The sequence below is a fragment of the Mytilus trossulus genome, chromosome 13, assembly GCF_036588685.1.
Source record: "Mytilus trossulus isolate FHL-02 chromosome 13, PNRI_Mtr1.1.1.hap1, whole genome shotgun sequence".
NCBI classification, from domain to species: Eukaryota; Metazoa; Mollusca; class Bivalvia; order Mytilida; family Mytilidae; genus Mytilus; species Mytilus trossulus.
Genome location: NC_086385.1, coordinates 48,070,463 through 48,088,167, shown reverse-complemented (window position 1 = coordinate 48,088,167; position 17,705 = coordinate 48,070,463). Strand labels below are relative to the sequence as shown.

At 33.2% G+C, this 17,705-nt stretch overlaps 1 protein-coding gene across 4 annotated transcripts; it reads left to right on the top strand.

The window, feature by feature from the left end:
• Positions 1-156: 156 nt before the first annotated feature.
• On the top strand, positions 157-17,428 carry LOC134694794 (heat shock 70 kDa protein 12A-like). Of its 4 annotated transcripts, none has more exons than XM_063555852.1 (11): positions 157-267; positions 879-980; positions 1,711-1,761; positions 2,687-2,765; positions 3,438-3,484; positions 3,920-3,980; positions 5,476-5,578; positions 6,141-6,438; positions 7,166-7,387; positions 14,933-15,089; positions 16,324-17,428. In XM_063555852.1, exons 2-11 carry the CDS (start codon positions 885-887, stop codon positions 17,325-17,327), a joined length of 2,118 nt encoding a protein of 705 aa, XP_063411922.1. In that variant the 5' UTR covers positions 157-267; positions 879-884; the 3' UTR covers positions 17,328-17,428. The 4 variants fall into 4 exon arrangements, with proteins under 4 accessions (XP_063411922.1, XP_063411921.1, XP_063411924.1 ...); XM_063555851.1 differs by lacking the exon at positions 14,933-15,089 and adding an exon at positions 8,460-8,616; XM_063555854.1 differs by lacking the exons at positions 14,933-15,089; positions 16,324-17,428 and adding exons at positions 8,460-8,616; positions 9,876-10,955.
• The last annotated feature ends 277 nt before the right edge of the window (positions 17,429-17,705 follow it).

Sequence of the window (17,705 nt, the reverse complement as noted above, 5' to 3'; positions counted from 1 at the left end):
AGGCGGGAACATTTTCTCTCCACATTATATACATGTTATTTTTAATAAGTTATTCAAAAGACTATTCATTGACTAAAATTACAAACTATTTCAACATTTAAATCTAAACAACCTACTTTGAAGGTTAGCTAGTAATTTTAATTTTCTGAAAACATAACCATTTATAACCAGGTGAATTTAAATAGCATAAAGAGCACTTGAAATACACGTTGGTCAAATCTTTTTGGTTCAGACTGCAATTTATTTGCACGCTACAGTAACATTAAGGTAAGACTATCTTTATTTTATTTTTGAAGGAATTCAGTACTTTTTATTATTCAAAGTAATAAATAACCGGTCTAAAAAATTACTATGGTGAGTTTGTAGTCTTTTAAGAAATCTTTAATCTTTTCATTTAAAAGTTCGTGAGACACGCCAAGTAAATGAAAATACGATAGTAGTGCACCCGAGGCTCTTTTCTCAATGAATATTAACGAACTCTTACACATAAACATTTGAATGATAGGGAACAGTATTTATTTTATCCTTAAATATGTAGAAAATTTCCGAACCATATAACCAGATGTAAACATTGATTCTACAGAGTTTTAATTATGTAAAATTTTTCATTGCTATCATCAACTTTTTTGAGAACAAAATATATGAGCGAATATGTTAGCGTATGCCTTGGAATAAAAAAAACAAGACATTCTGTATAGGAAAATAAAAGCAAAACATATACGTCGATCTTGTTTCGGATGACATAAAAGAAAAAGAGGTTTTGTATTGTTGTAAATACACGATCAAATGTGAACATTTATCGATAGAAATGTGAACTTAAAATCATATCCTTTTATCACGTTTATATTTGATTGTTATTTGTTGCTATTTATTGTGAGGTTGGTATGGAAGGAATATTAAAAAGGAAGATATCAATATTTAGAGGTTATCAAGACAGATGGTTTCTCTTGACAAAAGATGGATTAATGAGACAATATGAGGTAAATTCATCATTGAAGTATCATCGATGAAGATTATACTTATGATTTTTGAAGCCAACAAACCCCCCCCCAAAAAAAAAACCAAAACAACCCCACAATAGTAGTAAACACAATTATTTTTTGAATAACTGTATGTTTTCTTTTCAACAATTGATAGAGATAACAACAACAACTGATTGAAAGGTAAATTCAAATAGAGGAAATCAAAATAAACATACAAAAACCAACGTTATCAAACAGCTAATCAAATGTGTCATATTCCTGACTTCGAGGAAAAGGATGAAGTAAACCTGGTTAAGTTGTTTGCGTATCCTCTCACTTATTTAGCAGTTGTTAATAGTCTCGTTATGTTGACAAATGGGTAAGAAATGACAACTGACACTTTGATCACAACTGTATCTGAAAGGTCAGTCATGTTAAGTCTCTCAGTCAATTTTTAATTGTATCCTCTGTGACCAATCTAGTACTGTGTAATCAATTCGTTTGCTGTTTTATTGCAATGACTTTCATTATCAAAATACGTAGTTTGATGTCGATAGATTCTACCTCTGCATTGAGAGTGGGACGATATTCATCCAGTCGAGACAGTTAATTTTTCGCTGAGCGTTTTAAACATAACTCTACAGTAAGCTTAATACAATTACAATGTTGAGAGATCAGGTAAAGTTATACCTCATACTTGTCATACTGATAGAAGTTATATGATGTATCCTTGAAATGTTTTTTTTAGAAAAAGCCAAGTAGTGCAACACAAAAGGCTAAATGGGAAATGCATGTCATGGTAAGCATTATTAAAACGGTTTGAAACACTCTGGAAAAATCGGCTACAATGTGATGATCATATAAAATGCGAAGTAAGATCTATAAGTTCAAATTGACACTTCAAGCCGGAAAAGCATTATCCAAGAAAAAAATAAGCTTATGTATTGATAGGTTGAGGAACTCTTTTTATAAGACATTTATATTCCAAATAAAATATCGGGAAGATGCTGACCCAGACTATAATTTATATTTTCTCGGTATGACTTGGGTCTCTGATCAAATAGAAAAGGTAATCTCAAATCTGCTTAAATTTGCAAAATGACCTTGAATGAGCTAAATGGTGCAAACAATCAAAACCCGCTATAAAGTATGAGGGACCATCAGTATACTGTGGATTCATTAATATTCGTTGGATACCAATTTTCGTGGATTTAGTGGGTACAGGTGAACCACGAATTCAAATGTTCAACGAAATACAAATTTGGTAAAGGAATGAGTGTAGACTTTGTCAAAACCACGAAATTAAATATCCACGAATATGTAAATTTTCCTCAAACCACGAAAATTGGTACCAACGAAAATAAATGAATCCAAAGTATACTAAATAATATACGCTACACGGTGACCTTTCATAAAGAACTAAAAAAAAATATTACATTAGCCGTATTTGTCACAATTATTTAGCTATTCTGGGTCCTCAAACTCAACTTTGTTCTTGTTTGCCCTTATAAATATGTTAATCTGAGCGTTACTGATGACTTGTATAAGTATGATACGCGCGTCTGTCGTATTAAATTATAATCCTGGTACCTTTGATACCTATATGAGAACGCTTCAATGAAACTTATTGGCAGTAGACAATATTTCTTGCACATACAATACATTTCTTTAAATGTTTTTAATTGGATGTGTTACTAATTCTTTTATTCTATTTCCCACAACAGCTCGCTGATATCGACCAGAAAAAAGACGGACTGCGTTTCAATATAACTTCTAATAATGGGCAAAACATAAAATTAAAAGGTATAATCAAATAAAATGGATCTTAAAACAATCCGAACCACACAATGCAAGAACCAACGACCAGCGACAACAAAAAAGATAGAATTTAAGATAAAAAACTAATTAAATTAAATACTCTCACCATCAGTAATGAGCAAAACGTTTTTGTATAAAGACGATACAAAAATCTCGAGCTGCATGATTTATGTTTCAACAAAAACGAAGCGAAAGCATTGAGCAGATAACATACAAAACAGTGAAATCACAAAAAATAAGATACCGAACAACGAGGAAAATGCATAACCAAAAGTCTCTAACCAAATGTCAAAACCTCAGAAACATTAAACGAATAGATAATCACATTTTCCCGGATTTGAAAAGGCTTTTGCTTATGTTAAAATGGTCGGGTACACCTTGTTTTATATACAAAACCACATCTTGCTTAATACAGGATCATAAAGCATTTGGAAGAATACAACATTTTTTTGAACGTAGTCTAACCAACCTAACTTATCATTAACTAGTCTGTTAATCTCTAAAAGTAATACTAAAGTTGAAGTGTCGGCATATGTATATGCATATCCTTATGCATATCTTTCAAATTTATCTGAAAAAAGTCATAGACACCTTTAAAAGATAAACATTTTGTTTAAATAACATAAGTTTTACATCATTTCATTATTTATCCCACAGCACAATCGGAAGATGAAAGGGAGAAGTGGATTGAATGCCTTAAGAAGGTAAACAGTTCCTTGTGTAAAGACCGGATTTATACTTCGACACAATTTTACAGTTGTGTGATATCACAGGCAAAAGAACAATCATAGATAAAATGCTACATGATCAGAGTTGTTATGTCCCCAAATGGCAACTTATATCTACATTCTCAATTAAATTACTATATCCATTATCGTGTTTAAAACATCAAAAGCTCATGTGTTACATAACTTAAAAGAGAAAATTGGGGACCGATGAATCAAAATAGGAAATACAAATTACAAAATGGGCAAGAATTATGAAAAAGTGAGAATTCTATAATCAGATCTATAGCTTCCATATCCTCCATTGTTGAATTTGTACCGTCACTGAATATAGTGAATGCATGTTCTAAACAGTATCGTTGTTGCCCTACTGCTTTTGTAGGATGAAATTATAAATTGTTGAAATAATTTCAGTGGAATTCCAATGATGCTGAAGACGATGAAGATGCTTTCTCAAGCGACAGCAACCAAGAAGGTATAATAATTAATCGTTTATAGAAGCATTTCTTCCCGGTTATATTAGCACACTGTGTTCATATAAACACTATTTTGTAAATTTCAACGAAACGTTCACGGAATATAGCTAGCTATATAACGTATAGCAGTGTTCTAGTTAGTTTAATTAGTACATATATACTCCTAGCAGGAATATAAATACTCTCCATGACTTTTGTTTGTATTGAAAACTATTGTTGATAACATACATAGATATAGGAAGATGTGGTGTGAGTGCCAATGAGACAACTCTCCATCCCAATAAAAAATGTATAAAAGTAAACCATTATAAGTCAATGTACGGCCTTTAACACGGATCCTTCGCTCTCACCGAACAAAAAGCTACGTAAAACCATTCAAACGGGAAAACCAACGGTCTAATCTATATAAAAAACGAAAAACGAGAAACTTGTACAAACTACATTAATAAACGAAAACTACTGTACATCAGATTCCTGACTTAGGACAGTAGCAAACATTTGCAGCGGGATTAAACGTTTTGATGGTACCAAACCTTCTCCATGTTCTAGATCCTTTTTCTGAAACAATAGCATAACATCACAACATACATACATGTTCTTTGTTTATTCAAAAGTTAAATGTTCAATGTGTGTGGTGTTTGCGTGTTTATGGATTGGGGTCTTAGGCCAGCTTCCAACTTACTGTGGATTCATGAATATTCGTTGGGTACCAATTTTCGTTGAATTTGTGGGTACAGGGAAACCACGAATTTAAATATTCAACGAAATACGAATTATCTTAAGGAATATATGCAGACATTGCCAAAACCACGAAATTCAGTATCCACGATTATGTAAGTTTTCCTCAATCCACGAAAATTAGTACCCACGAAAAAAAATTAATCCACTGTATAATGATAATGGGCAGCTTACTTATATAGATATCGATATGCGAACTACATTTGCAATTAATTTTAAAAAGGCATTGGAAAACGAAGAAGTGAGACAAAAGATACAATAAAACAATAATCAAACAATAAACAAACTCAAAACTTGAAAACTTACTGTCAAACTAACGAAAAAATGACCATAATGACAAACTGAAGTGTACAAAACACAACATAGTAAAACATATACAAATCATCATTAACAAATACAACGCATCATTAACCCACAAAACTGGTAGTTATTGCATATGCTCATAATGGGTCAGAAAATTTTGCTTGACAAGTTGATGTAGACAAACGAACAAAGGCAAAGTTCAAGGAATAAAAAATGGCGAAGACAGCCGGATTTTGGGCAGACATGCATCTTTATAACATGCAAAATGTTACATTGAATGTAAAGAGATCATATGTGTGTACAAACCAAACCGATCAATCCAGCAAAATAAACGCAACTGATCTAATTAATTCCTAAAAATAAGCACAACGATTGTACATGCATTCAGGAAGCAACTATACCTTTGTTTATACATTTGTTGTTTTAAATGCAGACATATATTTTTTACGACAGTACGTTATGATGAACCTGAGCCAAGTAAAGGTACTCGGAAGAGAATGGAAAGTGATGCTGATATTTTGGAGAAGTTCAAAGAGATCACTATATTAAAAAAAAAGTACATATTTTTAAGATATCTGTCTTTAATTCATTCAATATAATACTTGGCTATGAATTGGAATAAACAAAGCTATATTGTAATTACCTAAACATGACATGAAATTCATTCAACCGAAGTGGGAATGCAGTTGAGGATAGATGATGGGTGCTCAGCTGAGAGGTTTATTCAAATATACCATTTATTTATTTTTGCTTTTTTGAAGGGGGTTGAGTCTGTTCGAAATGATAAGTTGTTGATCATCTTTATTTGACATTTTACCTTTGCTTTTAAACAAATGCCATTTCGTATTCAATTCAAACATAGGTTGTTCGTGATCGATATTTCAATTAAAATGGCATCGTCAGCTGTAGGACATTAAGACGAGGTAATTTTGTTTATCATTCAACGGTTTATTTATCAAAACGTGTTGTCTTTTTTTTTTTTTTTTTTTAACAAAATGGATGCCTTTTGAACGCGTATTATAGGTCCGCTTAGAAGAATATTTTTTTATTTAATTTTCCTTTAAGAATCATGACAAACTAGTTGACAGCCTTATTTAATTTTTGTCATTATATTCCAGAAAAGATTATACAATGGTGGCAGCAATCGATTTCGGATCAGCTTATTCCGGTTGTGCCCTTTCAACGACAAACAGTTTCATCAAAAACCCACTTGAAATACTTAATATGGGACTAGACCAGAAAGGAAATGAGTCTTTAAAAGTCCCGACAGTGCTTCTCTTAAATCCCGATAGGAAATTTGTAGCATTTGGACATCGGGCAGAAGATCAATATACTGATTTACTGGAGAAAACACCAGACGAAGCACACAAGTGGTATTACTTTAGCAGATTCAAAATGCAGCTGTACAATAATATGGTAAATATTTATTATAATGTTTATACTGAGAGTAGATAAAACAATGACTAAATTACGAGGTTACTTGCCACATCGAGAACTAAAACTGCAGTAAATAAAAGAAAGAAAATGACATACTCTGGTTTATGTTAATGGTCGGTAATAAATGCATCATAGGCATGTTTTTTACGCAAAACGCGCGTTTCATGTACAAAGGACTTGTGAATGATACTCGATTAAAACTAAGCCAGAATGGGCATATAATATACGAAGTTGAAGAGCATAGAAGACCCACAAAGTTTTGCCAAATAATGCGATTGATATGAATTAGTTAAAGAGGCAACGAGAAAGGAAAGGCACCAAACAGAAATTAAAAATTTTAACATATCAATTAACAAAACCCCTGAAATAGCAGTAGTAATTTCATCCGTCACTCTTAAATGAAACCATTTCATCATATACTGAAGCTCAATGGTGTGCTCCGGGCATTTCGGCCGCCACTATTAATAAAAACTGACCGCAACGAAATAGCACAATAGTGTCGAAATTCGTGTTAAACAACAACAAATAACTCAATTGAAATGATACGGGGAAATATTTAATATGATACCGTAAAATACCACTGTCTCCAATGGTTTTATGTATCATTCATTAATCGTCATCTGCCCATCGTCATTTACTGTCCAAAAGTACCTTTTACCTGTGATATATTTATTCAGCACTTACAATTCTTCTTATTTTTCTACAGACACTAAAGAAATCAATGACTATTAAAGACATTACTGGGAATAATGAATTGAAAGCAGTAGAAGTATTTGCCTTCTGTATAGAGTATATATGGAACACGCTATTTCGACGGGCTAAAGAGCAAATTACGAATCTAAATGAAGAGGACATTCATTGGGTCCTCACAGTTCCGGCTATTTGGAGCGAGAATGCACGACAATTCATGATTGAAGCTGCAAAAAAGGTACAAATCGTTAAAGTTGTTGAAGATTATAAAATTTCCAACCTCTTTATGTAATTCAGTCTGCATTATTTAAGACTCAAAAACAGTTTTGGATTGATAAAAGTTGTAGACCATTTCGCAATGATCTTGTCGATCGCGCCTCAAGTGATAAGTTTTGATAATTCATTTGGTATTGGTTTTTATCATATAAGACACAACTATGATCAGACAGCTAAAGTATAGATTTTTACATGTATATATGCAATTAAATAATAATGTAATTGAAAATGGAAATAGAAAATGTGTCAAAGAGACAACAACCCGACCAGAGAGCAAACAACAGCCGAAGGCCACCAATGGGTCTGCAATGCAGCGAGACGGTGTTCCTCAGCTTGCCCGTAAACCAAAATGTATACTTGTTAATTGATAACGGACGTCATACTGAACTCAGAAACATACACGAGAAACTACCATTAAAAAATCAAACGAAACTTACAAAGCCCAGAGAGTCTGCACTTGGGACAGGCGCATAAATGAGCAGGGTTAACATCTTTTTGGAGATTTTCAACCCTTCCCTATTCCTCTAGCCAATGTAGAAAAAACACACACCAATACATATACGCACATTACAAATCAGTTCAAAAGAAATCCGAGTCCGATGTCAGAATAAGTAACAAAAAATAACCAAAACAAAATGGCAATGATACATACATTAACAAAGGACTACTAGCAGTAACTGACATGTCAGCTCCAGAATCAAATAAACGGATTGAAAGATTATGTATTCATCATATGAAAAAAAAAGTACAATCTCTCTCGTTAGGGGTATAGTCTTATACCATCATAACATATATGAGAAGAACATAACCCGTATCATGCCAACAACTGGGTTTAGAATAAATGTGTTTATTTACAATGCAAAGACCCTATAAGTGAATCATTTTTAAAGCCAAAATATGCAATCTTTAATGACCTGATAAATCTACAATAATATGCGAAATGAAGTTCTTTTCTAAAAGAACACAAAACAAATTATTTTTGCCAAAAATGCAATACAAAAAAGAAAATTTCAAATAGATAGATTTAATTTTAGGCTGGAATAGACGAAGAACGTTTAACACTTGCACTAGAACCAGAGGCGGCCGCATTTTATTGCAAGAGCGACGAGATACAAAGACGGGCAAGTAAGGCAGTTGGAGGATTTGGATCGTTTGATACAGGTGCTAGATTCCTTGTGGTAGATCTGGGAGGTAATTATAAACTCATGTTTAATAACCTGTCAACCTTATAATTTCTGGAACAAATGGATATATGAGACATGAAAAAGTCCAAAACAAAATTATAACGTCAACAATGAAACGGGAGAAGAATCGCATATTGATTCACTAGAAACGTTTGTTTGTCGTATTGAATTTGACAATGTTAACTATATTCTTATCAAACTTTCCATACGAAAACTCGTAAAAAAAAAATGACATTGCTATCATTATGCTGACTACAATATGATGATATTTTACAATACTTTTACCTGCAGTATATAAGTAATCTGAGCATACAATGTTTCCTGAACAATGATGACATCGAAAAAGCAAACATACTCTAACATCCGAAACTCTGAAATAACATTGTAATGTTTTGCTTTACCCCCATTATTTTTTTTGCTATGATTTGCATTACGTATCAACTGTGAGCATATTCATAAGTATTCCGTCTGTGAACTTGATTTATAAATTGTATTTAGGAAACAGATAAATTTGCTTATTTGGATAAAAAAAATGCGTCATAACGTTTAATATAAGAAGGAGGAGTTAAGGTGTATTTGCAAATGAGACAACTATCAGCCCATATTCAAAGGCAGTTGATATAAGCAATAAAAGGCATCCGGACAGCATGTATGGACCTGTACTTAGGTAGGAGCCTGTAGTTTTGTGGTTGTCGTTTGTTTATGTGTTACTTATTTGTTTCTCGTTCATTTTTATATATAAATAAGGCCGTTTGTTTTCTCGTTTGAATTGTTTTACAATCAATTTGTCATTTGAGGGCCTTTTATAGCTGACTATACGGTATGGGCTTTGCTCATTGTTAAAGGCCGAACGGTGCCCTATAGTTGTTAATTTCTGTGTCATTTTGATCTCTTGTAAAGAGTTGTCTCATTTCTATCATACCACATCTTCTTTTTTATATTTAATGATAAGAAAAATCTGTAACGTACAGTCGACTTTTAGTTCACGACATGAAAAATTTGATTCATCTTCAACGGATTATTTCAAGGCCTTATATTTGAAAAATCAAAAAGATTTGACAGACACGAAATAACGAATACCACTAACACACAGACTCGTGATTTTGGACAGGAAGAAAAGGAATGTGGCTTAGTTTCTATTTCCATTTCTGGGATTAGGTCTGCAATCTTGTTTTTCAAATATTTGGTTTTAAATTATTTGTTGAAACTTGACATAAAAAGCTTTTCGGGCTGGAGCAGTTAATTAAATGTTGCTTGTATTTGTAGGGGGAACAGTTGATATAACATCAAACGAAATTTTAGAATCTGGACAGTTAAAGGAAATACACAGCGCCTCTGGTGGACCATGGGGAGGTAACACGATCAATACAAGAATATGGAAACTGTTGCGAGGTATATTTGGTGATAAGGTAGTAACAAAGTTCATCGCAGAACATCGAGTCGACTACCTCGATCTTGCCAGAAAAGTTGAATTGAAAAAGCGTTTTGTTACTTCTGATGGAAAAATGAGACTAGAAATCCCAAGATCGTTAATTATAGGGGCTAAAAATTCCAATTCGGACACAATTGCCGAGGAATATAAGGAAAAGGTTAAACTAATAAAAAACATGCTAATTTTTTCACCCGAAGTTGTGCTGCAAATTTTTAAAGAAGGCATCGAAAAAATTATTAGATATGTGCAAGATTTATTGGACCAACCTGAAGCAAAAGGGGTTTCAACTATTCTTCTGGTTGGTGGATACGCATCATGTGACCTTCTAAAGGATGCCATGAAAACAAAGTTTAATAAACTTACTGTCATTTGTCCTCTTGATCCGGATTTGGCTGTATTGAAGGGAGCAGTTATTATGGGCCACATGGACACTCCTATTGTTGGTAGAATTGCAAAGTTTCATTACGGCATTGCACAGTCGAAACCATTGACCCCAACCGTAGAAGAATTCCATACAATTATTCGAAAAGGCCATCCTATCCAGGTCAATGAAGTCGTCACAGGATACGATTTTCCGATAACGTTCAACAAGGAAGAAGCTTTGATACAAATTTACGCCTCCGATAATGAAGAGCCCCCGCAAATAATTTCTCCTGATAACTGCAGGAAAATAGGCCAGATCCGTATAAAATTACCCAAATTTAGAAGGGAAGCACGTCTTAGGATAGGAATTTCAAGTAGTGAAACAGAATTAAAAGTAGTTGCCAGAGATGAACATACAGGAAAATGCTTTGAAGGTGTTTGCAGCTTTCTTAATTAAAACTTTTGAAGTAATGCCGAAATTATTATTCATATTGTACAGGACTACATGTAGCAGCTGATTTTTATTTAACTTTTTTTCAAATAAAATTATGTCGAGGAAATAATGTTGCCTTTATTTAGCGATTTTCACATCTCGAAACAAATATATATCGAATAAAAAAATCAAGATGCAACGCAAAGATAAGGGAAATCGTGCACTTAAAAAAACGGTGTGTCCGAATTCCGTTGTCCATATCAGTTTTTCTTGTTGATAACCTTGATGGAGCAGTTACTGTGTATGAAACCAAACGTGTAAATATTATGTTTGTAAATTATTGTACATTTTATCATCACAAAATGAAGAAGTTTAATACAAAAAACCAACACTTATAGTTTAAAGCCTATTTTGACCTTTCGTTTATGGTATATACTATAACAGGTTTATGTATACAAAACCATTCCACTGGACAAGACTATTTAAAGTGAATGGTAAGTTAATTAATAGTGAGGTAAGAAATTGTACATATGGATTGAAAAAAAGCTAAAGCTCCACCCATCAGTTTACCTCCAATCGACGAACAAGTTCAGCGTGTACCAATATAAATTTTGTTGGTCCACTTCCTTCATCTAAACGATAAAAAATATATATTTTTGTATAGAATCTACATCTAGATATCCATGCATATTATTACCAACTAGCACAAACACTGAGACAGCAGTTGCCGAGACTTTGTGTAACGACAGATATGCATACAAAATAAAGTTTGAATGTTGTCCAGCCTGATGGCTCGTGTATGTAAATTATGAACAGTTTATTGAATGAACACAACATCGTAGCATCCTACTGCGTATAGTTTTGTAATCATTTATTATAGATTACTACAAATTATGCTCCGAAACTATTCATAAAAATGGGACAAAAAAAATAGAACGTACACCAAAGTTCCAAAAACTAAAAGTTTCTCGTCAATAGAGTTAATTTACAATCTACATTTCCTTCAATCACTTATTCAAAATACATAGAGTAAATTTCAGTAAGTGTTGTTCCTGAACTGATTTTGTTTGATTGAACTTAAGGTGGTATGGGAGTCTAAAATAAAAATGATAAAATTTGTTCATACTTTGCCAAAATGTAGTATCTATTGATACATGTTAAAAAATATTATAAAAATGATAGGTCACCGTGCATTTTTTTCAAGCTACGGGTCGTGACAAAATGACACATTTTGTATGGATTATACAGGAAAAAAAACCATTTTGTGAATAGAAACTAAACGAAATGATAGAATTGTAAAATAAATTAGGAAAATATAGCTGTCAAACAATGCTTCGATAATATCAAAAGAAAAGATAGGGTCACCGTATGTTTTTTCCGGCTAAAATACAATTTAGGAAAATTCCATGAACAATCCAACAGAAAATGCACTGTTTTAAAGTTATCTCCCCTTAAAATGACAATTTCAAAATATTTAAAAACAACCAAAAATAATCTACACTTGTACATATATTTAAATTTATAAGTAATATTCTTATAAATTGGATCTTTTAAATGTAAAAACACATGAAATATCTGCCTTCTTGCATCACATTGTGCTAATTTGATAGAAAATACGGACCTTAGATTCTCTGTTTTTTACAATCCAAGATGGCGAAAGACACCCATACCACCTTAAAAAGAACATTTGATGTATGAACAAGTGGACGGATCGAAAAAGTTAGAAAAAACCCCAGAAAATATGTATATATATAAACGAATCGAGCGTCTGGCGCAAATACAAACTTTTAATCCTGGTATCTATGAAGTAACAACTAGCCATAAAAGTTCAAATGCAGTGGGTGTAATCAATTTTAGCCAAGCGTATGTCATCAAAATTTTTTTTTTACAAAAAACAACAACAAAAAACCACAAAAAAAACCCGATACCGTATAGTCGGCTACATGTACTACATGTAAATAGCCACGAAATGAATAGTTCAATAGAGGAATCTGACGGCCCTTTGTTATTTATAGCTAAACGATTATAATTACGAAAGTTTTTATTTTATAACATGTCATTTCAGGGCATTTCTAAGATGACCAAGTTGTATGATTTTTGCTCATTGTTGAATGCCGATTGGTGACCTATAGATGTTTACTATTTTGTCATATGGTCTCTGGTGGAGATTTGTCTTATTGGCAATCATACTATATTTCTTTATTTCATATGAACCAAAAACAACCATTGAACTATAAGCTCCTGATTTTTGACAGAAAGAAAGTTACAGAATTTTGAGCATCAAGTTTCTGTATTCAAATCAAAATGATAAACATTAAACGAACTAGAACGCATTGCACATTAATGGACTCAACTGAAACCAGCAAATATGAACTACAACTATATGAGCATTCGACTGCAAAAAAACCCATTACACTACTGATTTAAATTTATTTTTCGCAGATGAAACCTATAGAGTAAGAATCGCAATAATCGTCGTATAAGCTATAACGTTGCCGACCATTGAGTGACAAACAGTCTTGTGGGTACTTAGACGACCCGTTTGGTTGTACAGCATCAAACGCAAAGTATGTCATCTTGGTCATCTGTCCATGTTTGATCCATCTCCAATCTCTGCCAGAAATATGTCTGTTGATGTTCCGTCCACCAACGAAAAAACTTGAATCTTTTTAGAAAAACAAAGAATACTTAAATTGCAGTTGTTTATAGTACATAGCACAGATACATATGACAGTTCACTCCTACATTATAATATATATCATATAGCTGTGATGACATTTAAGATATTCTAATGATTTAGTCACATGTTAAAAAAGGACGAAATATACTAGAGGGAAAGTCAAATTCATAGATCGATAATAAACTGACAATACTATAGTTAAAAGAGAAAATAGTACACATGACACAACATAGAAAACTAAAGAATGAGAACACGAATCCCACCAACGATTACGGGTGATCTCAGGTTCTCCGAAAGGGTTCTCCGAAAGAGTAAGCAGATCTTACTCCACATGTGGCACCCGTCTATTGCTCATGTTATTACAAACCCTGTAATAAGTCTTATTCGGTAGGTCATATTTGTGAAAAATACAAGTCTAGGTAAACAAATCTTAGTACTAATCAAAGAACTAATTTTGGATTTTTTTTAATTCGAAAAATGTTGTACGAAATGGCATACATATCAGAGATCATATGACTAACCTCAGTTTATTCCTTACTTACGTTTATAGTAAGGAAAGCAACGTTATTACATGTATGCAATTTAAAAATAATAAAATTAGAAATGGAAATGGGGAATGTGTCAAAGATACAACAACCCAACCAAATAGCAGACAACAGCCGAAGGCCACCAATGGGTCTTAAATGCAGCGAGAAACTCCCACATCCGGAGTCGTGCTTCAGCTGGCTGATAAACAAAAATGTTAACTAGTTCAGTGATAATGGACGTCATACTAAATTCCGAAATAAACACAAGAAACCGAAATTAAAAATGATACAAGACTAACAAAAGCCAGAGGCTCCTGACTTGGGATAGGCGGAAAAATGTGGCGGGTTAAACATGGGGTTCAACATGTTTTTTTTATATCTCAACCCTCCCCCTATACCTAGCCAATGTAGAAAAAACAAACACACACGCAAAGTAAAAGTCAGTTAATAAGAAGTCCGAGTCCGATCTCAGAATAAGTAACAAAAGACATTAAACAAATTTACAATGATACGTGAATTAACAAAGGACTACTAACAGCTACTGACATGCCAGCTCCAGACCTCAAATAAACTGTTTGAAAGATGATGTCGTCATCATATGAAAAAGTAAAACCCCTCCCGTTAGGGGTTTAGCATTATACTATCATAAAATATTTGAGAAGAACATAACCGGCATCATGCCAACAACTGGTTTTTAGAACAAATGTGTTTATTTCCGATACAAAGACCATATAAGTGAAACAATATTAAAGCCAAAATATGCATCTTAAATGATAAATCTACAATAATATGCAAAGTAAAGTTCTTTTCTTAGAGAAATCTTCAAAAGTAGTTTTGCAAAAAAGCAATAAAAAAAAGAAGATTGAAAATAGATGGATTTAATTTTAGGCTGGAATAGACGGGGAACGTTTAACACTTGCACTAGAACCAGAGGCGGCTGCATTTTGTTGCAAGAGTGACGAGACACAAAGACGTGCAAGTAGGCCAGTTGGAAACATTGGTTCGTTTGATACAGGTGCAAGATTCCTAGTGGTGGATCTTGGAGGTAATAATAAAGTCATGTTTAACAACCTGTCAACATTATAATTTTGGAAACAAAATGAATATTTGAGCCATGAAAGAATCCAAGTAAAAATTATAATGTCAACAATGAAACGGGAAAAGAATCGCATATTGATGCACTAGAAACGTTTGTTTGCAAGTCGTATCGAATTTGACAATGTAAATTAAATTTAAATTCAACTTTCATATGAGAAATCTAAACAAAATTGACATTGCTATCATTATACTGACAACAATATGATAATAATTTACGACACTTATACCTGCATTTTATAAGTAATCTGTGCACACATCGTTTCCTGAACCATGCATAATGTATTTTAACATCCGAAACTCAGAGACAACATTTTGCTGCTTTGATTTACCGCCATTGATTTGTTTTTGCTATGATTTGCAATAAGTATCAACTGTGAGTATATTTATCAGTATTCCGTCTGTGAACTTGACTTATAAAGTGTAATTAGGAAACAGATCAATTTGCTTATTTGGATACAAGATTGCGTCTTAACATTTAATATAAGAAGGAGGAGTTGAGGTTTATTTGCAAATGAGACTACTATCAGCCCATATTCAAATGCAGTGGATATAAGCAATGGAAGGCATCCAGACAGCCTTTATGTATGTGCCTGTCCCAAGTCAGGAGCCTGTAATTCAGTGGTTGTCGTTTGTTTATGTGTTACTTATTTGTTTCTCGTTCATTTTTATATACAAATAAGGCAGTTAGTTTTAATTGTTTTACATTTTCATTTCGGGGCCTTTTATAGCTGACTTTACGGTATGGGCTTTGCTCACTGTTGAAGGCCGTACGGTGCTCTTTAGTTGTTAATTTCTTCGTCATTTTGGTCTCTTGTGGAGAGTTGTCTCATTGGCAATCATATCACATCTTCTTTTTTTATATTTAATAATAAGAAAAATCTGTAGAGTACAGTCGACTTTTAGTTCACGACATGAAAAAATTTATTCATCTTTAATTGGATATTTAAAGTCCTGATATTTAACAAATCAAAAAGATTTACAAGAATTAACGAATACCACTAACACACAGACTCGTGATTTTGTACAGGAACAAAAGGAATGTGGCTAAATTTCTATTTCTATTAACGGGATAAGGTCTGCAACATTGGCTTTCAAATATTTGGTTTTAAATTTTTGTTGATAATTGACATAAAAAGCGCTTCGGGCTGGAGCAGTTTATTAAGTGTTGCTTATATTTGTAGGAGGAACAGTCGATATAACATCAAACGAAATCATGGAATCTGGACAATTAAAGGAAATACACAGTGCCTCTGGTGGACCATGGGGAGGTAACACGATCAATACAAGAATATGGAAACTCTTGCGAGGAATTTTTGGTGATAAAGTAGTAACAAAGTTCATCGCAGAACATCGAGACGAATACCTCGATCTTGCGAGAAGAGTTGAATTAAAAAAGCGAACTGTTACTCCTGATGGAAAAATTACACTTGAAATTGAAAGGTCGTTAATTATAGAGGCTCAGAATTTCAATCCGGACATAATTGCTGAGGAATATAAGGATAAGGTTAAACTAATTAGAAACAAGCTTATTTTTTCTCCCGATGTTGTGCTGCAAATTTTTAAAGACGGCATCGACAAAATCATCATGTATGTGCAAGATTTATTGGACCAACCGGAAACAAAGGGGGTTTCAACTATCCTTCTGGTTGGTGGATACGCAGCATGTGACCTTCTAAAGGATGCAATGAAAACAAAGTTTAATGAACTTACCGTCATTTGTCCTCTTGATCCGGATTTAGCTGTATTGAATGGAGCAGTTATTATGGGCCACATGGACACTCCTATTATTGGTAGAATTGCAAAGTTTCATTACGGCATTGCGTTTTTGTCTGGTGTCGAACAGTCAAAAAAATTGACCTCAACCGTAGAAGAATTCCATACCATTATTCGAAAAGGTCATCCTATCCAGGTCAATGAAGTCGTCACCGGATACGATTTTCCGATAATTTTCAACAAGGAAGAAGCTTTGATACAAATTTACGCCTCCGATAATGATGAGCCACCGCAAATAATTTCTTCCGATAACTGCAGGAAAATAGGTCAGATCCGTATAAAATTACCCAAATTTAGAAGGGAAGCACGTCTTAAGATAGGAATATCAACTAGTGAAACAGAATTCAAAGTAGTTGCCAGAGATGAACATACGGGAATATGCTTTGAAGGTGTTTGCAGCTTTCTTAATTAAACCTTTTGAAGTAATGCCAACATTATTATTCATATTGTACAGGACTACATTTAGCAGCTGATTTTTATTTAACTTTTTTCAAATAAATTTATGTCGAGGAACTAATGTTGCCTTTATTAAGCGATTTTCACATCTCAAATTAAATAATTGTCGAATAAAAAAAGCAAGACGCAAGGCAAAGATAAGGGAAATCGTGCACTTAAAAAAACGGTGTGTCAAATTCCGTTGTCCGTTTCAGTTGTTCTTGTTAATAACCTTGATGGATCAGTTATTGTGTATGGAACCAAACGTGTAAATGTTTGTAAATTATTGTACATTTTAGCATCACAAAATAAATAAGTTTAATACAAAAACACTATATTTAGTTTAAGGCCTATT

What these genes read in the sequence shown, in the direction of transcription:
- LOC134694794 (XM_063555852.1), top strand. Translation starts at nt 885, where the DNA reads ATGGAAGGAATATTAAAAAGGAAGATATCAATATTTAGAGGTTATCAA. An exon ending in GGATTGAATGCCTTAAGAAG is followed by an intron (nt 3,485 to 3,919) that starts GTAAACAGTTCC and finishes AAATAATTTCAG; the next exon opens with TGGAATTCCAATGATGCTGA. An exon ending in ATCACTATATTAAAAAAAAA is followed by an intron (nt 5,579 to 6,140) that starts GTACATATTTTT and finishes ATTATATTCCAG; the next exon opens with AAAAGATTATACAATGGTGG.